The sequence below is a fragment of the Quercus lobata genome, chromosome 8 (genome assembly GCF_001633185.2).
Source record: "Quercus lobata isolate SW786 chromosome 8, ValleyOak3.0 Primary Assembly, whole genome shotgun sequence".
In the NCBI taxonomy this organism is placed as follows: domain Eukaryota; kingdom Viridiplantae; phylum Streptophyta; class Magnoliopsida; order Fagales; family Fagaceae; genus Quercus; species Quercus lobata.
Window position 1 is genome coordinate 60980989 of NC_044911.1, and position 24922 is coordinate 61005910.

Genomic DNA, 24922 nt, shown 5'->3' on the forward strand with positions numbered 1-24922 from the left:
CGTGGATGTAGGCAAATTGTCGAACCACGTAAATACTGCCTTATGCGTGTGATTATTATTATTTTTTCTTTGGCGTGTGGTTTCTCTATTTTATTTCTCACAGGTTTGAGAATTTCATGTTAATTCCCTACAGTGGATGTAGCACCTCTCTCTCTCTCTCTCTCTCTCTCTCTCTTGTTTTTCATTTGATAAAAAAAATTATTTTATTTATTGGTTAATATTTGGGCTTAATTAATACTATTACAATGAAAGAAAAACTCTATTGGTTAAAATTTGGGAAATTTTTTCTCTTTGGGGGCTTTAGGCCAAAAAAAAAGAATCCTAATCTATTCCATCCTATACGTTTTTAGACCCCTTAAACACAAACTGATTAACCTAGTTATTTAGCCTAGTGATTAACTTAGGTAAATTATGTAGATCTAGGTTAACACATAAATATCATATCATGTAAAGAAACGGAAAATAAATAATACAAAGATATGATGATCCAAGAAAACCAAACCCGTAAAAAACCTGGGAAGAATTTAACCTAGCTATCCTCAAAGTAAAACAAATCCATTATAAAAGAATTGAAGTTTGCACAATAGAGACTTAGACCACTAACATCCTATTGTTACCTTGAGTAGGAAACTTACTACCACAATCATATGACAGCTTCGAGTCTATGGACTACTTCTTTCTTGGATTCACAACAACCACAAGTACTCCCACTTGTGTTTCTCTTTAAGCTTTTTATGCAGCAACCGAATCGATCATTAAGCTCTTGACATAATCTTGATTCTTGATAACCCTAAGTATATGTGAAGGCAAACACCTCGAGATCTCACAAGAGATTCACATACATAGCGTAAACAACAACCTAAAAACGTGGTTAGGGTTTTCCCTTTTATATTTAAGGCAAAACATAAAACCCTACACATTAAACGGGCTTGGACTGAGTTGGAAAATTCTGCAGAAAAACAATTTGCACGAGTTTCGATCGATCGAGTCTAATTCTCGATCGATCGAGCCAGGAAAATTTACACAATAAATCCTACAATACACTCAATTCCAACTTTACACATAAACATACTTTGAGCAAGTCTAAAACAAGACTAAACGTTTTGATCATGGTTTGTCAAAATTATAAAATGAAGTTCTAATACATTTAAACCTAAAGTCTTAGAACCCAACACATCCCCATGTGAAGAAAAAAAAATCTAGTCTTTTTCCAACCAACGAAAATCCCTTCAAATTCTCGAAACCTTAAAACAAAAGTATAAACCCGCTCCCACTAAAACTAAACAAAACTAGTCCATTTTCTGTAACTAGTCCATCTCTTTACAATGAAAACAAATCCCTGATGACTCATGAGGGGTTTGTTTTCATTTGCCTATACTGTTGAGCTGCCCTGATGACTCATGAGGGGTTTGGGAAATTTTTGGTTCCCTTTATTAATATCAATATTAGTTGCTCATGTCGTTTTGTTAAATATATACACACACACACACACACACACATATATATATATATATATATATATATATATTTTACCTGTTTGGATTTTGATGTGATTAGAAAATATATGCCCCTTGACCCACATCTTAAATGTCCATTTCTTTTAGGGACAACTCATTGAATGTGACTTTAAAGGCTATGTATGTGCCACATCTGTAAATAATAAGCATGTTATACATAAAACTGGAATGACACAAGTAGAACAACAGTCTCCTAAAAATCTAAGATTGGAGTTTAGTTATCAGATTGTGAGGAAAAATTAAAGGATTTGATGAAAGCAACCAATCCAACTGTTAGAAATACTGGAAGATTGTACTGTATTTCATAATAAGAGAATATACATCAGAGCCTTATATAGGAGGCGTAAGTGTGCGGTACAAGTAAAGTGTAGTACAAATACAAGTGTGCTATACAAGAAAGGTAATTGGGCCTAAAGCCCATAATATAATATAATATACATTAACAGCCCCCCTCAAACTCAAGGTGGATGTGAGATCAGCTTGAGCTTGTTAACCAAATCACGAGTGCATCCCTTAGGAAGTGACTTGGTGAAGATATCTGCAAGTTGATCTTTGGAGGAGACGGAGAAGAGCTTGAGAGCACCATGGACAAGATGATAACGGATAAAATGACAATCAATCTCGATGTGTTTAGTCCGTTCATGAAAGATATCATTGTGAGTAATATGAATGGCACTCTGGTTGTCACAATAAAGGGGAGTAGCAGAGGATGTGGACACACCTAAATCCTTAAGAAGCCATCGTAGCCAAAGGAGCTCAGATGTGGTATCAGCAAGGGCACGATATTCTGCTTCAGTACTGGAGCGGGCCACAAAGGTTTGTTTCTTACTTCGCCAAGAAATTAAAGAAGAACCAAGGAGAAAGCAATAACTTGTAGTGGACCTGCAATCAGTGGGATCCCCTGCCCAATTAGCATCAGAAAATGCACGAAGTACAAGAGGAGACTGAGCTGAGTAGAAAAGGCCATGGAGGAGAGTGCCCTTCAGGTATCGAAGAATGCGCAAAACAGCAGCATAGTGAGTAGATCGTGGAGCAAACAGATACTGGCTCACCTGATGAACAGCATAGGAGATGTCTGGACGAGTAATTGTGAGATAAACTAGGCTGCCAACCAATCGTCTGTAAAGAGAAGGATTAGACAATGGTTTCCCCCCCGAGGGTGTCAAATGTGCATTAAGTTCAACCTGAGTGTCAACAGTCTTACTGTCAGTGAGTCTAGCTCAAGATAAAAGGTCAGAAGTATACTTGGCTTGAGTAATATAAAGACCATCTGTGGAATGAGTAATTTCAAGACCCAAGAAATAACTGAGATGTCCAAGATCTTTCATCTCAAATTGCTGACTGAGAAAATCCTTGAGTTCTTGAATGCCACTGAGGTCATCACCAGTTATGATCATATCATCCACATATAGAAGAAGCAAAATGGTGCCTTTATCAGTATGACGAAGAAATAAGGCAGAATCATACGGACTGGCAGTGTAACCCAAGCGAAAGATAGTGGAACTAAACTTGGCAAACCAAGCTCATGGAGCTTGTTTAAGACCATAAAGTGCACGTCGAAGATGACAAACCTTGTTTGAGTCAACAGAGAGACCAGGAGGAGGTTGCATATAGACTGCTTCACTCAAATCCCCATTAAGGAAAGCATTTTTAACATCCATCTGAAAAAGATCCCATTTACTAGCAGCAGCAACAGCTAAGAGGGCACAAACAGATGAGATACGAGCAACTGGAGCAAAGGTCTCTTCATAATCAATCCCATACTCCTGTGTAAAACCTTTTGCAACAAGACGAGCCTTGTAGCGCTCAATGGACCCATCAGAGCGAGTCTTGATCTTATAGATCCACTTACAACCAACCACAGACTGTCCAGGAGGGAGAGTGACCAGATCCCAGGTATGGTTTTTGGTTAATGCATCAAGTTCCTCTTTCATTGCAATCTGCCATAAAGGGTCAGTGGAGGCCTCACGATAGGTTTAAGGCTCGTGAAGTGTAGCAAGGGCAGTGTAACAATGATAGTCAAGTAAATGTGTAGGAATGGATCTTACCCGGGTTGAGTGGCGATGTGGAATGTCTTGTGGAGGATCTTCAGGCGGAGCAGGAGCAGGGGACCCAGGCTCTAGGTGGGGTAGCTCGTCATCAACATGTTCATCTTCAACCTGTCTAGGAGGAGTATCAAAAATATCTGGAGAAGGGTCTAAAGTATTTGTAGAAGGAACAAAAGACTCATCTGGAAAAATTTCTAAAACAGAGGAGGTAGTTAGGGAAGAACGAAAGTGAGAGAGTTCAACAAACAATCGATGTTCCCAAAAGACAACATTACGAGAAACACGAAGACGATGAGAGACAGGATCATAACACCTATACCCTTTTTGAGTTTCACCATAACCAAGGAAACAACAAAGTCTAGATCGAGGCTCAAGTTTGTTGTGTTCATGAGGCTGAAGGAGAACGAAACAAGCAGATCCAAAGGATCGAAGGTGATGATACTCAGGAGATGACCCAAAGAGACGCTCATACGGAGTCTGATTATGGATGACAGCACTTGGAATGCGATTAATCGCATGAACAGCATTAAAAGCAGCTTCACCCCAAAATGGAGCAGGAACTTTGGCAGAAAGAAGAAAAGCACGAACAGTGTCAAGAATATGACGAAGTTTTCTTTCGGCTCGACCATTTTGCTGAGAGGTACCTGGACAAGTTAGATGATGCACAGTGCCATAGGAATGTAACAAAGCTTGAAACGCATATTGAGTATATTCAAGAGCATTATCAGAACGAAAAGTTTTGATACGTTTGGAGAATTGGGTTTCAACCATTTTGGCAAAGTTGCTGTATATTGGTAAAATTTCAGAACGAGATTTCATAGGAAATATCCAACTATAACGAGAATAATCATCAATAAAGACAACAAAATATCGAGATCCACCAATACTAGCAACAGGAGAAGGTCCCCAAACATCAGAATGAATTAACTCAAAAATACTATTAGAAATGGATTCACTATTATTAAAAGGCAAAGCTGGTTGTTTTCCTAACTGACATGAAGTACAATCAAAATTGTCTTTGGACACAGAACCCAATAGACCCCTAGAAGCTAACTGTTGTACCCGAGAAGATGATGCATGACCAAGACGAGAATGCCAAAGTGCAAGAGATGGTAAGGAAGAAACTGCAGCAGCTGCAGCAACAACAAAAACAGGAGCAACAGGTGGAAGATGAAGATTGTCCACGGGAAACATACGCCCAACTCTAGGGCCGGTCCCAAGCTCTTGTCCCGTCCTCGAATCCTACACAATACACCCAGAATAGTCAAAAATAAGGCGATAACCTAGTTCAGCTAATTGTCCCACAGAGCACAAATTATAGGATAGGTCAGGTACATGGAAGACTCCAGGAACAGAAAGGTTGGAGGTCGAAACAAAACCTAGACTATTCCCATGCATGGTGGATCCATCAGCTATATGAATATTTAGAGGGTGTGGTGCAGGGTCAAGTTTGGAGAATAAGGAGGAGTGAGGTGTCATGTGATTGCAACAGGCAGAGTCAAAGAGCCAAGTTTGAGACTTACCAGGCAGAACTGAGAGAGCAGTGTAAAGAGTTGCATTACCAGCCATACGAACAGCTTGAGCTATGATCTCCTGTAGTTCAGTGGGAGAGAGGTTGATAGTGGATCCAGAAGACTGGGACTCAGCTGAAATGGAAGCCATCGGCGGAGTAGGCTCAGTATTAGCAACAGCAGCAGTAGATTTGTTGCGACGATAACAAGTCTCAATGGTGTGGCCAGGACGCTTGCAATAGTTGCAGAACTTTTTGTTGGTCTGCTTCCGACGATTGCTAGAGCCAGAGGAATCACCTGATTGTTGAGGTTGCTCTATGGGTGGAGCAGAAGGTGTAATAGCCAAAACATTGAGTTTATTCTGAGCTTGAAGGGTTGCAAGACGAGTTTCTTCTCTAACCAAATCATTCACAGCAGTATCAAAAGAGGGAGCAGGACTGCGATTTAGCAGCTGGCCTCGAATGGGCTCAAAGTCCTTGTGAAGGGACATCAGGAACTCACAGAGGCGAAATTCATCTCTGATGGAAGCATATTGTTGAGCATCCTTTGAGCATGCCCAAGTTGGATCAGAAAGGTCAATTTGGTCCCAAATGAAGCGAAGCTGATCATAGTAGTCATTGATGTATTGCCCTGGTTCTTGTCTGAGTTGATGCAATTCAACCACTAACTGATATTTCATGGAGCCATGAGTAGTGGAATACCTTTTGGCCAACATATCCCACGCTGACTTGGCATCATCATAGCTGCCCAACAGGTTGGAAATGGAGGGAATGGAAGTGTTCCAAATCCATGTGAGGATCATGTGGTTGTGACTATCCCATTCAATCATACGACCAAGAAAGACAGTATCTTCTTCACTTGCTCCTTTGACAGGAATAGCGACTGCACCAGTACAGTAATGCCAGAGCATACGACCCTTAAGAAAACTGCGCATAGCTTGAGACCAAGATAAGTAATTCTTATTCCCCTCCAATACAGTATTGATGGGGCGAGGAAGAAAAACATCCTTTTTATCCATTTAGAGACACAATATGCAAAAACAAAATGCAAAAATGAAATCTATGCGAAAAACTGGATAAGGAGAACCTGGACTGCAAAAGTCAACCATGGAGAAAAGTCAATGTCAAAGTCAACGCAATCAAAGTCAACGGTCGGTCAACGGTCAACGGTCAGCAGATGACGTCACAGGATGACGTGGTGCTGACGTCAGCAGATGAGTGGATGCTGACGCAACTAAGGCTGACGTGTCTCTGATGACGTCACAGATGACGTCAGCTGGAACTGATGACGGCGTGTGTGGCGCGTGTGGCGCGTGGGTCTCTGACGCAGAAAAATCAGACAGCGCGTGACGGCGCGTGCAGTACCGAATGACTTCGAGGCTTTCACCGCCGAGTAGATCAGTTCAAGACGAACACAGTGATATCTCCAACAAGTACAAGTACAAGTGTGCTATACAAGAAAGGTAATTGGGCCTAAAGCCCATAATATAATATAATATACATTAACACCAACAAACAGAGAGAACTGTTGAGAAAACATTCTACTATACTCGGAATACCTAATAATTATCAATACCATTAGGACAAGTTTTCTTGAAGCATGGAGTTGCGTGGCATTAATTCTCATCAAAAATATTACATCATACTTTTCATCTAAAATATTATATACTTCCAACATAAACAAAACAAAACGAAAGAAAAAGAGAGGGTGGACAAGATGATTAATTTATTTACATCCAAACAAATACTACATACGTAACCATGCAGTAGCAACTGAAATTGAAAATCCCAAACCATTGAAACAAGACTAACTACCATCATCTCCACTGAAAACTGAAAAGGATGCAGTTAAAACATCCTCAACATCAGCAATATCCTCGTTATCACCAACTGAGGCTGAAGTAGTGGGATAAGATTGCATAAAATCCTCCTCCTCCAAAGCTAGCTTCGTTTCCAAGCACCTAACCACATGCCTCATAGTGGGTCTTGACTCGGGTGCATCGTTGGAACACATTAAGCCCAATTTAAGCACCAAAACAGCCTCAACTTCATCAAACTCACCCCCCAACCTTGAATCCACAACATCTAAGGTTGCTCCTAAGCTCCATTTCTCCCAAACCCATTCCACAAGCATGAGCTCCTCAGGCAATGCTTTAGGGTCAATAGGCCTTCTACCGCATACCACTTCTAGTAATAAAGCACCAAAGGCAAACACATCAGAACTTGTTGTTGGCTTGCCTATGCGTGTGAGCTCAGGTGCTAAATAACCCAACGTGCCCACCACCCTGGTTCTGCTTGGGTTGGAGCCACGCTCATATAGCTTAGCAAGACCGAAATCACTCAACTTTCCGTTAAACTCAGAATCCAATAACACATTGCCTGCTTTGATGTCTCTGTGAAGCACAGTTTGTTCCCATTCCTCATGTAAATATAAAAGCCCCAAAGCAACCCCTTTGATGATCTTGAACCTTTGCTCCCAGCTTAAGATTGCTTTAGGCTCATCAAAAAGGTACTTGTCTAAGCTTAAATTAGGCATAAATTCATACACAAGTAATAAATCATCTTGCTTACGGCACCAACCCAATAATTGAACTAAATTTCGATGACGAAGATGGCCAATACTACCAACCTCAGACACGAATTCTCGCAAACCTTGCTTCGAATTTTGGGAAACACGCTTTACAGCAACTTGGGTATTTGAATTCGGCAGAGTTCCTTTGTAAACTCTACCAAATCCACCAAACCCAAGTAGCTCTTTGTCTCCAAAACCCTTTGTTGCTTTCTTTAGATCCTCGTAAGAAAATCTATGTGGTCCAATATCAATCTCCCAGGCTTCAACCACATCAGTCTTCTTGAGTTTCCTGACATTGTAAAGAACCAAAACAATCCCCAAAATTACAACCAAAGCACTAGAGACTGAAACACCAACAATTAGGCCTGTGTGGTTCTTTTTTGACCCATTCATTTTTGGGAGCTTCAGCCTGAGTTGATCCAAATTGAGATTTTTAGCATCTCCATTTATATTAAAGCTCCAGCCTAAGACATAGTGTGAATTTGAGGATGGACGGTCATTTGAAGCAAGGAACCCAATGAACATGGATTCTTTGAAAATTGGTGAGAGGTCCACATTATAGGACAAAAATGCAGACTTGGGTCTATCAGATTCTTGCGCAAGGCTAACATTTAATTGATTTATTCGTGCATCATATTCGACCCATGCCTGAATTACATGACCACTCTTCAGAGTAAGGGAATTCTTTCTACGCAGAGATTGATCAGGTCGAACAGATTTGTTCGATACTATGCTGCATTTGAGGCCAACATCAACATGGTTATCATCGATGTCACTGAACTTGAGGTGAATGACAGTGAATGCCACCGTGAATACGCGGTCTGAGATGTTCCCATCATTTCTGGCCTTGAGTCGACCAAGATAAGGGCCTAGAAGAGCCCCAGATGGAGAGATTGTGAAAGCGAAGTGGTGGCGGCCTTGATTTCCATGTTCATTGATCAAAGCAAAAGCAAACGTAGTGGAAAATGACATAACTTTGCCGTTGGAGGAGTTCTTGAATTTGATTGGATATTTATAGAAAGCATGGCTATCAACTTGAACAGATTCGTTTGTCAGCTGAAGAATGCCATTGTTATCAATCACTGCGTCGTCTAAGCTCATGCTTTTACGTTCAGCATTGAACCCGTCAGTGAGTTGGGTCAACAAGGGTCCAACATTGTCTAGGTCAGGCTTTACTTTGTATAGGAGAAGAAGGAAAACCAAGAAGAGAAAGATGAGTTTTGCTGCCATAGGAGAAAAAAAAAGAATGACTTTTTGACGCAAAGGAAGCTTAATTAGGGTGTGTTTATATATTTATGGAAAGCCTCAAATATTCTTTCGCATACACTTTTCCTTGTTCACACAAAATTCCTAATTCCACCCATGATATACACATTTTTTTTTATATCGATTTTGGACTCTTTCCTTAAAGGTGGAAATGTTTGATAGATTGTCACGTTGCATCTTTTTCTATTTGTCTTTATTTAGAATGAAAAAGAAAGAAGAGGAAATCACCATGCAATGTAGTGTTATATTCCAAAAAGCACGATTTGATTTAACATAAGAATTCAAGAATATAATTATAAAATATTTCCATCCACTCCATTTGCCTTTTAAAGAGAGAAAGAATGTATATTTTATAATTAGAATTTTACTTTTTTTTAAATCTGACAATGTACTAAAAGTCACATTATTACATTTTTAAATTTGTAAGATTAATTATAAATTAGGAAATAGATTCATTTGAAATAAAGAAAATATTAATATGATATATACTAAAAACCGTCTCATTAATTATGTTATATTATGTCTCTTTCTTTTTTTTTTCCTCCCTTATAATAGCTAAAATATTTAAAATAAAACACTAAAATCTTTGGTAAACTTTCATTGGTATTCACTTTGGGGATAAAGCCATCCTACCACTGCCGTCCATTTCATAGAAATCAAGGCCAGCTTGATTCACACTTATAATCATCCTATTAAAGAGTTTTTTTTTTTTTTTTTTTACCTAGTGGGACCCTTAAAATTTCAAATTGTCAACTTTAGGTAGGTACCAGGTAGCTCCTTTCATTGGTCAAAAAAGAAAAGAAAAAAAGGCAGCTCCTTTTATAGTATTTTATTTCATTTTTAAATAATTAAAATTTATTCATGGTAATTTTACTTGAGCGATGAGAAGATGGGAAACATACATTTTTGGTTTACGAATAACGCACCCACCATGCATGTGTTCATCTCTATACACGTGATCCCCTTGATTATTAAGTACTATGCATGCTCAGTACTTTGAAAATAGCTGTGTATGCTTGTTTTCAAAGTTCTTCCCTTGTTTCCTTGGTTTTATTCATGGTACATGTCCTCTTGGAAACACGTTTCTCAACAGCCGATACTAATTACTCATATTCGTACACACAAATGTCACATGGTGAAATAAATAGTAAGAAATAAACATAAGTAGATTTGGTTTGAAATAAGTGGTACGCCACATTGACATGTGTGTACTTTGTGTGCACTACTCATTATTCTAAGTTTTATACCCTAAGGCCCTGTGAGAGAAAATGTGATATATTCCTGAGATACATATAATACTTTTTCAATAAAAGCGCCTATAATTAGTACCACATCCCAAATCACTAGGAAGTAAGTTTTTTCCTAACTAAAATTGCCACTTTGCAGTTTTCTTATCTCAGCATTTCCTAATTTAACCTTCAAGAGGCTTATGACCAATGTTAGAGGAAGCAAGATTAGAAAAGGTTGAAAGAAAAATTAATCTAAATAACAGTAATCTATATTAATAATAAAATAGATGAACATTTATATACTAATGTAATTGTCAGACAAAATATAATATAAAAATGTAAACTTTAATTTATTTTTTCATATCCACGTTTAGTTTTACTCAATTGGAAGATTTGCAAAATATACCTTGATATTAGTTGATTTAGAATTTGAATTGAAATCATCGTTATGATTTGGTTTCTCTATAATCTCAATGGACTACAATTATATATTTCATATCATTATTTGATTCTTTAAAATAAATTAATATAAAAATGTTAAGAATATAGTAATATACTTGCAAAGTCGTACCCTCACTTGAATACTCTTAAAAGATTATGCAAAATTCAAACATTTTTTTTCTCTATTTTTGTGAGTTTAGAAACTTTGAAAAACTTAAGAGATAAAAAAAATAGTGGCGGCTAGGGTTTTAATGTGACATTGTGACATAGAAGGACATAAGAAGGTTTATTATTATATATATATAAAAAATATATATATAAAAAAAAAAAAAGAAGGTTTATTATTATGATGATTATGTGGGACTCTTAATTCAAAGCTGAAATTTCCAGGGGAAAACAAAAAGACTTGAGTAAGGCTTTGGGCCTTTGGCTTCAGAACATGTTGCAAGAAAAAAAAAACTGTGGGTTTTAAGTGGAATCCACTACAGTAAAGGCCATATGGCTTTAAGATTTATTATTTTCCAAGAATAGTTCTAAAAGTTAGTTGAATAGTGCAGTGAGACTTATGAATAATACCAAAAAGTGTAGCGAAATCTATAAATAATAGCAAAAATAAGCTGAAAGTGGAGATAAGCTGAAAAATTCAACTCATCCCAAACATACACATATGAGTTATGTCCAACCCCACATGTTGATTGTCGGTATACATAGTAGCTGGTTTTTTTTTTTTTTTTAGCTAATGCTGGTTTCTTATTTCTTTGCATATATCTTGCGCACTATTCTTACTCGATTGGAATCCTTATCATTCCTTCTTTATTACGCTTATAATATATGGATGTCATGATACCCTTACAATCAATGCAATAATGACTTTCTAATTAATGTAATAAAAGCAATAATGACTTTTTGATTAATGTAGACAAGTATTATGTGCACAACATCTTCGCAAAACCTCTACAACAAATCCTAAGTGATAGATTATTAGTGACTATTATTGATGATTTTTTTTTTTAAAAATTCTGTAGTTCATTTAAATCATAACCAATTATAATTTACCACCTAAGATTTGTTGTGAAATTTTTGTCGATGTAACACTTGTATTAGCACATGTGTAAATAGAATTGTGGAGAATTAACAAACATTTTCATGGAATATATACAACATCCTCTGAAATTATTCAAAATTCAGACGGCTCTCATCAAATTAGTTTTCTTTATAATTCAAATTTTGTTTTCTTAGATGAGCATCCTTTCAGGTGAATAATGATTTAGACACGCAACATAAGGACATAGGATCTCTTCAAAAATTCTTCACAGTTCACAGAGGTCTCATCTAAGTATTTAACTTCTTCTTTTAATTTTCCTTTTAATTACAAGTGTGCATTTCTAGTTTTTTGTTTTAAGTTTATTTAGCTTTTTACTTTATATATAGTGTTGGATATTCAAAAATGAATAAAGTCTCACATTGAATAATAATAAGAAGAAGAGTGAGTAATTAATACAATATAACTATATATATAACTCATAATCTTAAACTTTTGGGTTAAATGGTGTTTTTATATATTATATTAACTACTCAATTGAAATCTTTTAAGGTGTTCTCTCCCCAATATATAATTTTTCTAAATTTCATTTTTTAAGGATTGTATAAATATATCTTTATCCGCTTTCAGCAAATAGGCAAATAAGTCATCTAAACGAATGCTAGCTTGGTTTTTTGTTTTTGTTTTTTTTTTTTAGATGTGCATGTTCAATAAATAAGCAAATAAGTCATCTAAATGAGTGCTAGTTTGGTTTTTTTTTTAGATAAGCGTGCTTTCATGTTAATAGAGATGGAAATTTGTTTTAATGGGTTGTGTTATAGCTATCGTGTCATAATAAGGATATTCAAATACATAACTCAACCATAACTCAAGTTATTTAATCATTATGTCAAAACCTCTCAACCCCTACACACTTGTTTATTAAGCGGATTAACATGACATGATCCATTTCAACTTGTTTAATATACAATCTCTGAAAAATAAAGCGAAAAAAAGAGTTTTTTTTTTTTTTTTTTCATTTTGGAAAAAAAATAGTTTAGAGGTTTTGGAGTTTCAATGGAGAATTTATCAATATAACCATTAAAATTCTTTTACTTACTCAATTATATTTAAAATTTAAATTTATGTTAGATAGAAATGACATTTATTTTTTTTATGAAACATGTCATTTTGAGTTAATTGAGAGTTAAGCAGGTCAACACAGAATTGATACATCTATTTATAATAAACCGTGTTAAAACATCTCCAACTGGTTTTGATACAAATCTATTTACATTACACTTACCTGGAAAATATCATGTCATGTTCATGACGTAAAACATTATCACCCCTACATGTGAATAATGATTTTGGACTTTAATTTCTTCGCCCCTTGCTCTTATTATAGGAAGAGGGAATACTTTCAATCAATCACGGGAAAAGTAGTCATTGGAATCATTTTACCTCTACAATAAGACAGAGATAGCAGTTTAAATCAAGCACCAAATTAAGTCGTCCCTTGAATGACTATTAAAACATTAATCGATGATCTGCTTGTACGACGGTTGTACCTAACAAGGAATAGAAGCTTTTTAGCCGTGCATTGCATGAAATTTAACTTATACGGAGGCAAATATATTCATATGATTGTAACCATGTCACATGTTTTCAATTTGACTCCTTCATTTAGCAAAAAAAAAAAATTTGACTCCTTCATAATACACCATAAAATCTAAAAACGATTAAACACTCGGGCCTTTTTGACATGACTCGCGTGAGGGGGGGGAGGTGGGGCGGGAGATTTGTTCTTCGGCCGGTTTGAGATCAGGCGTAATACCTACATCTCATGTAATAGCTATGAATGGCTAAGATTTAAAGTTAAAAAAGTAATTTAAATCTCAACCATTTAATAAAAAAATTTTAAAAAAATTTAAAGAGTTAGAATGGTAAAAAATATTTGTGAGAGGATGAGGTAATTGAACCTTATCCTAATCCATGAAACATGAAATATAGGGTCTGTTTGAATAATGCTTATTTTGTTGAAAATTGAAAATTTATTGTTGAAAATACTGTACCAAAATAATTTTTAAAACATAAAATACTGTAACAATGAGTAATTGTTGCATTTTTTATGGGTTTGGTGGTTCATAAATAGTGCTATGGGACACTAATAAAACGCAAAACGCAACTGAAACTGAAAATTGAAAACTGAAAACTGAAAAACACTGTAGCAAAATAATTTTTAAATGTGTAAATAATATCGTAGGACTCATTTTTAATGAAAAAGTGACTGAAAAATGTAATTTGTTGGTCCATAAACCGTGCATAGTATGCACTGTTCACAAAAAAAAGTCAAATATTGCTGCGCAACAGTAAATAAACAGTAAAAAAATGCTTTTTTCAAAGGTCAAGCATGAACGATCGGGGTTGGTGAAATGAACATGAAATTCACGATCAATGTTTTTTTTTCTTTTCAGCTAAAAAGTTCATCCAAAGTTCCAAACCCATTATATTAATCTGGTGCTAAGTGGAAACACCGAAAGTTCGTTACATTGCATACACTTTGAATAGTACCTCAATTCTGTACCAATTGTCTACTAAATAATTTTCAAAAGTTGATTGAATGCACCATATTGATGGCTGCTTCCTAAAGCTTTGATTTGTACTATCATTATCATATTGCCTGAAATTAAATTGGTTTTCTTGCTTTAAAGGCCACTTAATAAATAAGAGAAATATTATGTCCACGACATTTTCACAATAAATTCTAAGTGACGGGTTGTTATTGGTTGTTACGAATGAATAAAAAAGTAATTTAAGTAATGTCTAAGCTTATATTAGGCATAAATTCAAACACAAGTAATAGATCACCTTGCCTACGACACCAACCCAATAATTGAACTAAATTTCGATGACGAAGATGGCCAATACTACCAACCTTAGACACGAATTCTCGCAAACCTTGCTTCGAATTTTGGGAAATACGCTTTATTGCAACTTGGGTATTTAAATTCAGCAGAGTTCCTCGGTAAACTCTACCAAATCCACCAAACCCAAGTAGCTATGTCTCCAAAACCCTTTGTTGCTTTCTTTAGATCCTCGTAGGAAAATCTATGTCATCTAATATCAAGCTCCCATGCTTCAACCATATCAGTCTTCTTGAGGTTCCTAACATTGTAAAGAATCAAAACAATCACCAAAATCACACTACAAGAAATCCGTACTAATGCGGTGGGTGCAAAAACTAACGCTAATGTTCGCATATTGCAGCGTTTTTTCGGATCGTCACTTGCGGCGTTTCATTGGACCGTCACAATAGATCTAGTCTTTTGCGGCGTATTACAGCGGCAGTATATAAAATTGCCACAATGTATGTGTTTTAGTAGCGTTAAACTTAGCTATAGCAGCGCTCCATCAACCCGCCATAATAAATATAGCCTTTTGCGGTATAATACAGCGGCGGTATATGAAACCACCACAATATATAAGTTTTAGCGGCGTTTGATTTAGTTATAGTGGTGGTATATCAAACCGCCACAATATATGTCTTTTTGCGGCATTTTGTTTAGTTATAGCAGCAGTTTAAGTGACCGCCGCAATAGACCTTTTAATTGCCCAAAAGTCCAATTCCCCCCCCCCCTTTTTTTTTTCCTCACCCAAACATATCAATTTAGATCCCAACCTTTTCATTTCTCATCCATTTGCCTCCCTTTTAAAAAAAACATACACTCTCTCTCTCTCTCAAATTAAAATCTCACATCATTGATCTCAAAACCTAATGATCGATCTTCCCACCACTGCCACGCATTCTCACTCTCAAACCCTAGATCGGGTCTCTCTCTATTAGCACTCACCACCGTCGCTAGCTAATTGAAGCCCCAAAAACAACTATCGAGGCTTGGACGAAGCCAAATGCTTGGATTTTGCTATTGACAACACCGGCAAATCGAGGTGAAAATTAGGTAAGGTGAGTTCCTTTTTAATCTCAATGATATCAAATTTTCTTTTTTGGGTAATTAGTCTTATTTTTGTTTTTAATTGTATTGGTAATACTTGGACTAGGTCTTAAGGAAATTTTCAAATAAATTGTAAATTTGTTTGTGTTATGCTAAATTTACAGAGCTATGGGTGTGTTATTTGTTTTAATTTTTCAAAATATTAAAAAATAAAAATAAAACTTAACAATAGCATAAAATAATATAAATGAGAATTTCTTTTAGGATATAAAACTGGATTAGTCAATTTGAAATGTATAATACCAGCAAAATGGGAAAAAAAAGGTTTTAAATCAATGTTTTTTTGGTGATAAATCATTTTTTTTATTTTTTGGGAGATGTTGAGATGGTTGACTAGGAATATAGAAGTGACTTTCAACAACACGTACACAACCCACCCCATGCGACAGTTGTGAAAAGTGCCGCTATATGTCACTTATTGTGCCGCTATTGTATTGTTAATACTCAAACTAGGTCTTAAGAATTTGCTAATAAATTGTAAATTTGTTTGGGTTATGCTAAATTTAAAGAGTTATGTGGGTGTTCTCTGTTTTAATTTTTCAAAATATTAAAAAATAAAAATAAAAATTAGCGGTAGTAGAAAATAATATAAATGAGAATTTCTTTTAGGATATAAAATTGGATTAGTCAATTTTTGTTTCTTTTCTTGCATTTTCTTAGCAACCAAACACCAAAACCCATTGAGAACAAAACCCAGAAAACACCAAAACATCTCAAATCCAAAACACGAAAACCCATTGAAACCAAAATCAAGCAATCAACAAACCACCCTACAACTCACCACCTAACTGACTACCAATTCCACAACCATGACTCACCATCGGACCTAACTGACCACCACTTCCACAACCACTAACCATCACCACCATAAAAGGATAAGGTAGAAAGAGAGAGACCCACTAAAAGAGAGACATTGATTTGAGTGAAAGAGAGAGTGAAGCACCGAACTTTGAGAGAGAGACATCGATTTGAGAGAGAGAAAGAGACCAACTAGTTTGAGAGAGAGAAATCGGCTTGAGAGAGGTGGAGTTTGAAACATTTGGGTCTAATTTTGAGCAAAATTGACAGATAGAGAGAGCAAATTGATGGGCGATGAGTGATGAGCAAAGATGGCAATGCTTGGTCATGGAGTTAGAGAGAGATCTGGTGGTGGTGGTGTGATGAGTGAAGATGGCAATGCTCGATCATGGAGAGAGAGAGAGAGAGAGAGAGTGAGTGAGAGTGAGAATGTCTTAGAAGAGTTGTGATAGACCAAGAATGTATTGACCTCTTGTGATGAATTGATTGATTAATTAGCCAAGTTTATTAATTAATCAAATTAATATGCAAAATGCATGGCAGTACAAAAAAAATCACCAATTAAACTAAATATGCAGTGGAAATTAAATTGACATGGTGATTTGTTTACGAATAGGGAAAACCTACACTGCAAAAACCCCATCGGGTGATTTTAAGGTCACCACTCTCGAGAATCCACTATTTTCAAAACAAGCGGTTACAAGTAAAGGAATCTCAATACCTTATACCAACCTACAATTAAATCCTTACCCCAATACCTAATTGGACTTGTTCTATAGTGACAATCTCTCATTTCAATGCACGGCTCTCAGTACATGACTAACCAATTGCACGGATCCCAGTATGATAGCCATCTATCGAGCTAGTTGTCGAGCCACGAGTTTCAGTAGCTTTTAAACCTCAATAGATGCTAGCTGTCGAGTTTTAAAATCCAGCACTTCATTACTTGATTCTTGGACAGACTTGCATAACTTTAACACTTGAACTTGAAACCTTGTTTTTTGAAGCATTAAACACATCCTAGATCTACCCAATTACAAGTAAAGTGTGTTTTGTTAAAGGATTAGCCAATTACATGAAATGTTGACATATGTTCCTAACATCAAATCACATATGTCCTAACAAGTTGGAGAACCGGTTTAAGAAGGAGGTTTTGGGATTGAAGTTGATTGTGTGAAAAAATGCTTGATAAAATGTTATTTTGATTAATTGTTATTGATCTAAGAATATGAGTTATATTTTGGAAAGAACACAAAGAACATAAACATGTTCTTCCAAAAAATTAATAATAATGAAAGGAATAAAAAATTAATTTAATTATCTTATTTTTAAAAAAAATATTTAGAAATTCAAAAAAATTTAATTTTTATGTGATTTATTATTTATTAAATGCTGGTTTGGAATTTTAATATGCTAAATACAATTTTTAAAATTTTTTTTAATAGTCAAGTCAACATTTAGTGTGTAAACAGTGCACTCTGTTTACCACATAAGCAATTTTCGTTAGTGAGATGACGATAAGGACCAAATTGGAACGCATTTTTCATTTTAGTGACTAAAATTAGTAAAATAGAAAAGTAAGGACCAAAATAGAAATAACCCCAAAATATAGGGACAAAAAATGCATTTATGCCTCTTTTTTTTATCCTTCTCACACAAAATTTCCCATGCCTAACTATTTTTTTCACCCTTTCCCCCCAATTGTCTTTTCCTTTCCCGCAAAGAAATTTCCCCAAAATTTTTTTCCCACTTATATCTTTCATTTCCCACACAAAAGTTTCATGGACTGAACTGATCAATGGCTTAGTGGTATGCTCCTTGTGTTTTGGCTAACTAATCCCAAGTTCGAGCCTTCACAAGGGTTTTTCGCTATTTAATTTTTCAAAACCCTAGTAGCATGATATAAATACCATATTTTATCTTCTCTTCTCTTTTCTTCAGCCACCTCCATCCCCAATTTTCTCTCTAAGTCTCTAGACTTCTCACCAAGGCCAATTCCGAGCTCTCCTCTCACCAGAAGAAGATCTTCAAGGTCAACAACCACATTGGCGTTGCCATTGCCAGACTCACCGCCGACGTTCGTGTTTTCTCCCGGTACATGCAATCTGAGGTCTTTAATCACTCCTTCACTTACGAGTCTCCTCTCCCCGTTGGTCGACTCGTTGTTCAGCTTGTCGGTAAGGCTCAAGTCCTCATTTCTCTAACCCTAACCCTAATACTACATTTTTTTTTCGCTTTCTCTGTTTGTTTTTTACTGTGGTAATTTGTTGAATGTTGCTCGTGTAAAATCGTGGAAGCTAGGGTTTTAGCGATTTTGAGTTGTTGTTTATGAGTGATTGGATTATGGAAGCTTTAGGGTTTTGGATTTGGAGTAACAAGTGAACTTGGTTACTGAGAGAATGCTTAAGATCTTGAATTTGAGTGATATTGGTGATTTAGATTGAGTTTTTGTTAATTTCTTTATATTTTCGTATTGAAAATTTATGGTTAAACTTAGTTTTCTGTGTGTAGAGATTAATTTTTTTAAGGTAGGCATCTCACTAGTCCTTTACTTGCCTTTTGTGATTTGTATCATTCCACCCAAAGCCAAGGCCTGTACTCTCTCTGCAATCATTTTGTATTTTTTTTAGGTTGTTTCAAACTTGCAATCGTGCATAGATATCTTTTGGCTACTACGAATTAGGATGACATGCAGTTTCACACATATAAATAATACTTTCTAGGTTGGTTTGACACATGGAGACTGGTATAATATTTTTAATTATGCTATGTTCATCTTGATTTGTCCAAGGGAGAGGTCATAATCACAACCTCATTCTTATATCATCCTTACTTGTTTCATATGGTATTTTCGTGCAAGTTGATAGCCATTGTTGGCGTGTTAGTAGTATAATATATTTTTATTGGATAATTTTATAAAAAAAACAAGCTGGGCAAAAAAATATAAATATCTTTAGAAAAAGGTGAGGTCTAAATAACCCTTTACACCATACATACATGTGCTCTGAGATAACATTTGCGGTGGGAGATAATCTTAATTAGTGAGGCCGATTGATGCTAGAAGAAATAAATGGTTGGCAGCACATGTCAATGATGCTATTTTTATAATGCAGGGTTGATCATTAGGAATAGAAAGAGAAGGTTCAAGGATAACCATCCCTTGGCCAGTCATTATGATCATGACCATGTTCATGTTCATGTTTTCAAGGATAGAGTTAGAACTTAGAGATAGGGGGTGGCCTTGTTGGAGGGTTAGATTGTTATTTTGGGTAAAATTAGTTGACTAAACTTAATTTTTTTAAGTTTTACAATTGGTAATTTTGTTGTTGGACTAATTTTTTTGGGCTTTGTATATTTTGTTTTAGACTTGGTCTTTAAAATGAGAAAAATGCTAGAACTATAAATTTTTTTACAAATTGCTGATGTGATGAGTGATTATTAATAAGTAAAAAAATAATGTAAATAGTGGGCCCAAATGAGAATCAATAAGAATTTACTACCTTAATAATTTATAAAAATGTTGTAGAAAAATTTGTTACTATAACAATACTTTTAAAAGAGTCAATGATATTGTTAAAGAGATAAAATTGAAATTTTATAAAATAAAATTGCTAAAATTAGTACCCACATATATAATAATTAATATATTTAAAAAAAAAATTTGAGGGGGCCATTGCCCCCTATGTCCAAGTTTTCTTTTTGAGTCAATGGAGCCACATCCTGTTGTTTGTAGAATTGTAAGTGTGCTTCAAGATATATACTTCTTTTTTATTAATAAAATTGAATTTATTAAAAAAATATGAAAAATAATTCTAATACAAGGATAAAATGTATGAAAAAAAAAAGCGAAAGGAAGGGAAAAAAAAGTAAAGAGAGGAAAAAAAGAAAGAAAATGCATTGAATTAACATGATTTGGTCTTAAGTTGCCTAAGTCCATAGAAAAAATGACTTGATTGAAGGCTACGTATTATTGAAAGTAAAGTAGAATTTATGAGTCTCCATAATCATATTTTAAAAGGCAATACTACATTGATTTTAAAAGGTATAGTGTAGTTGGAGCTCAACCAACAATTGAAATTGTTGCAAAAGAAAATAAGGTAACGATAATGGACCATGAGGAAGGGAGTTTGACTAAAGAGTTGGTTGAAGATCCAAAGGTGATTACTAGAAGAATCTCAAAGGGCTGGAAACCTCAACTTATTAATGAACTCCCAGGCACATTTTGTGGTAAGAAAACTTTGTTGTTGACCTATACATGTTTCTTAATAAAATCTTGTTAGGTATGCTTGGATATCATAACTTCGTGAGTTGTTAAAATTTGGCTCTTGAGTCTTGACTATACATTCTGCATTAATTTGAGAGTTGGTTGGCATGGATTTACTAGCTAGGATCAAGCTAAATTGGAAGTGAAAATTAGTTCTTTTTTTTTTTCTTTTTTTTTTCGAGATTCAACAGTGCCATGCATTTCTATTATTACAACCCACTTTGGATAGGAATAAGATCCTTGTCATTTATAAAGTTTCCATTTTGTTGTGTCATACAACTCTTTGACAAACTCGGGTTTAGAAGTAGCTAGGGATGGTGAAAAGTCCCCTACACAATGAGTTTTCCCTACTTTAATTAGGCCATGTTTTGCTAATTCCACCTTATCTCGGATGTGTGTGTGCATATATTTACCCATACTTTTATTTAATACATATTTATATATTATTTAATCTATTTTATATTGATCTAATATATGATTTATAGTTTTAGGTATGGGATGATAGTGTGTAGCTTTTATGTTTATAGGGGACAGAAATGAGTGTTGTGTTTCTACTTGAACACGGGATGCTAGATCATGCAACTTATATATATATGTATGTATGTATGTATGTATGTAAGCATTTGTGTACCAAAAAAATTAAATTAAAAATAAAGAAAATTATAGTTAATAAATTTCACCAATAAAAGGCATTTCTCAAATTTTCTTATGAGACATTCTTGACTAAAATCGAGGTGGATACTTAGTTTAACTGTTGGTATCCCATCTTATAGAGAGAATATAATAACATTGCTGACTTGACAAGCTTTAATTTGTATTCTTTTTTCATATGCTAATGTATCAAAGGGAAACACATAAGTTCTGATTTCATCTGACCTTTAGCCTTTGGGGCCTTTTCCTTTGAAGAGTGAACACCATCGAACTTGCAAAGTACCATATGAGCCATAGCATTTTTATTGCATTTGGAATTTTTCACACTGTATTATATGGTAAATGGAAGTGCAATTGTTTCTTTCCAGCATATATTTCTGATTATTAAGTTTTTGTTGTTGTTTTAGGTACTTGGAGCCTTTTGGTATTTGTTCTCCATAGAAAGGGAATCCACATGCTAGCAACAAGCCTGTAGGGGGTGATAAAACATGCACCCTTAATTCTACATTTTGTGATAATAGTTCTGCCATGGACAATTTTCTGAATAATTCTTGCCCAGTACAAACACCAAATACAACGCTCTTTGATTTTGGAATATTCCTTGATGCTCTTCAATCTGGTGTAGTGGAGTCAACTGATTTTCCACAGAAGTTATTTTACTATTCTTGGTGGGGACTACAAAATCTGATATATGCTAATATAGGATATTTTTCTTTTATGCTGAACTAGTTGGCAACAATAGTGTCACTTAGTGTGTGTATTGCATTGAATTTCTTGTTTTGCCGCATTTTTTGGAAGTGTTGAAGGATATTTTTAAACACTTTGGAACTTTGATTGTGGTATTAACTTGAAACTTTGATGATGGTTATAGACAATATTATGTATTCGATAATATATTTCTATGTTAATATAATGTTATTTTGGAGACATTTGTGGTGTTGTTGTTGTTAATTAGTTACATTTGTGGTATTGTTTTAGTAGAACTAAAACTATTATAGGTTGTTTGTAATGGGACTAGTTTTTTTTTTTGTTTTTTTTTTTTTAAAATTATAATTTAACCTATAGTGGCGGGCAAAAGTGCCACTAAAGGTCTAAAATTATGTTATAATTGAAGCTTTATAGCAACATTTATAGCTCGCTACTAAAGCTTCAAACATATAGCGGCGATCGTAACCGTTGCTAAAAGGTGCATATGGGCGGTTGTACATGAAGCCCTATAGCAATGCGCATATCCCGCCGCTAAAAGGTCAATTGACCTGAATTTTAACCTCATATGGCGACGGTTTTCTACCTGGGGCGATAGACCAAAATCGCCGCTAAATGATAGATCTATTGCAGCGTTTTTTGTTATCGCTACAATAGATCTATAGTAGCACTGCAACAGTGGCAGGAAGAACCACTGCAATAGCACCCACTGCTAAAGGTTAAATGTACCTTTAGCGGTGGTTTTGGCCCGCCGCAATAGTACATTTTTCTTGTAGTGTCACAACCAAGGCACTAAAGACTAAAATACCAACAATTAGGCTTGTGTGGTTCTTTTTGGACCCATTCAATATGGTTAGGAGCTTAAGCCTGAGTTTATCCAAATTAAGATTTTTAGCATCTCCATTTATGTTAAAACTCCAGCCTAAGACGTAGTGCGAACTTGAGGATGAAAGGTCAGTTGAAGCAAAGAACCCAATGAACATGGATTCTTTAAAAATTGGTGAGAGGTCCACATTATAGGACAAAAGTGCAAACTTGGGTCTATCAAATTCTTGCGCAAGCGTAACATTTAATTGATTTATTCATGCGTCATATTCAACCCATGCCTGAATTTCATGACCACTTTTCAAAGTAAGGGAATCCTTTCTACGCATAGATTGATTGACTTAAACAAATTTGTCTGATACTATGCTACAGTTGAGGCCTATGAAGCACGGGTGCATTTCCGAATTCGGGTGCGGCTGCAGCTGCAACGATTAAAAAATTATTAAAAATATTTTCATTTATATTTTCTATATATTGCTAACCATACCTTTTCACATTATACAAACATATACAAAATTTAAGAGCAATGGTAGATGATAACTAAAACATGATGTTCATAAATTAAATAAAGTCCATAAGTTTGAAAGTTAAAACTAAAACATTGAAATTAGAATACAGGGAGGGAGGCAGGAGGCAGTGATGGTTTTAGGGTTCTTTTTTTTTTTTTTTTTTTTATATATATATATATAATAATAATTCTTACTTGAATTTTGGCCTGATTCAGAGCTGGTATCAGCCTAAATCGGCCGATATTTGCTTGAACTGACCGGTACAACATGAATCAGTCAATTTCGGCTAGCCGATACGAATCGATTCAACCCAAATCGATTTGATTCAACACAAATCGACACGAATCCCAAAAAAAAAAGCACTGATATGCGAGTAGCGACATTGCCCACTACACCTCGTGTCAGACATTGGTGGTGCACCCTTGTAGCCGCGTCAGTGCTTTCCTGGATGAGGCCGACGACAACATGGTTATCATCGATGTCACTGAACTTGGGGTGTGTGACAGTGAATGCCACCATGAATACGTGGTCTGAGATGTTCCCATTATTTTTGGAGTTGAGTTCACCAAGATAAGGGCCTGGAAGAGCCCCAGATGGAAAGATTGTGAAAGCGAAGTGGTGGCGGCCTTGATTTCCATGTTCATTGATCAAATCAAAAGCGAACATGGTGGAAAATGACATAACTTTGTTGCTGGAGGAGTTCTTGAATTGGATTGGATGTTTATAAAATGCGTGGCTATCAACTTCAATCGAGTGATCGTTTGACAGCTGAAGTATGTCATTGTTATCAATCACTGCATTAATGTCTAAGCTCAAGTTTTTATGTTCAGCATTGAACCCGTTAGGGAGCTGGGTCAACAAGGGTCCAACATTTTCAAGGTCAGGCTTTACTTAATATAGGAGAAGAAGGAAAACCCAGAAGAAAAGGATGAGGTTTGTTGCCACAAGAGAGAAAAAAGAATGATCTTTTTGATGTAGAGGAAACTTAGTGTGTGTCTGGGACAGTGGCAGGTCTAGGAATTTTTCTCTGAGTGTTCCTTAAGAAGCATAAATTATACAATCTAATAAAAAGATAAATTCATATATTGACAACAATAACAATAAAAAAAACACACAAATACATAAAGTTTACAATTACTTTCTACGAGTTTTTATATTTTGAAATCGGTGTATGATAGACTCATTATCAATGCTACAAGTTATATCTTTTTCAATGTACACAACCAAGTAATTATTCATCCACTGAATATAAACAAATTATGGAGCAAAATTTAATTTTATTGGCATAAAAAAAACTGAGGGTGTTCCTAAATATTTTTTGAAGAGTAGACAAATAAAAAATTTTAAATTATTATATATATAAATAAATAAATAAAATTCAGGTCAAGGTGGTCCTAGGACCACCCTAGCCTTAAGGTGGCGCTACCCCTGGTTTGGGAAGCAATGAAAATTATAAATTATTTTACTATTCAGCTTATTTTTGATACTATTCATGGGTCCCACTGCACTTTTTGATACTATTCATGGACCCCACTGTACTATTTTAACTA

At 35.3% G+C, this 24922-nt stretch overlaps 1 protein-coding gene, 1 long non-coding RNA gene and 1 pseudogene across 2 annotated transcripts; 1 reads left to right on the top strand and 2 right to left on the bottom strand.

The window, feature by feature from the left end:
• LOC115957176 overlaps positions 1-6094 on the bottom strand; it is a 37307-nt pseudogene extending 31213 nt beyond the window's left edge.
• A 749-nt stretch (positions 6095-6843) lies between these two features.
• Positions 6844-8877, bottom strand: LOC115954908 (L-type lectin-domain containing receptor kinase S.4-like). Its single transcript, XM_031072909.1, has one exon. It carries the CDS (start codon positions 8875-8877, stop codon positions 6883-6885), a length of 1995 nt encoding a protein of 664 aa, XP_030928769.1. The 3' UTR covers positions 6844-6882.
• A 9489-nt stretch (positions 8878-18366) lies between these two features.
• Positions 18367-22235, top strand: LOC115958231. The gene is made up of 3 exons (XR_004084486.1): positions 18367-18595; positions 20461-20645; positions 21741-22235. It is a non-coding gene; the product is annotated as an uncharacterized LOC115958231 (long non-coding RNA).
• Positions 22236-24922: the final 2687 nt, after the last annotated feature.

Bases quoted from the DNA above. Each gene is read 5' to 3' on its own strand.
- LOC115954908 (XM_031072909.1), bottom strand. From the start codon at position 8,877: ATGGCAGCAAAACTCATCTTTCTCTTCTTGGTTTTCCTTCTTCTCCTA.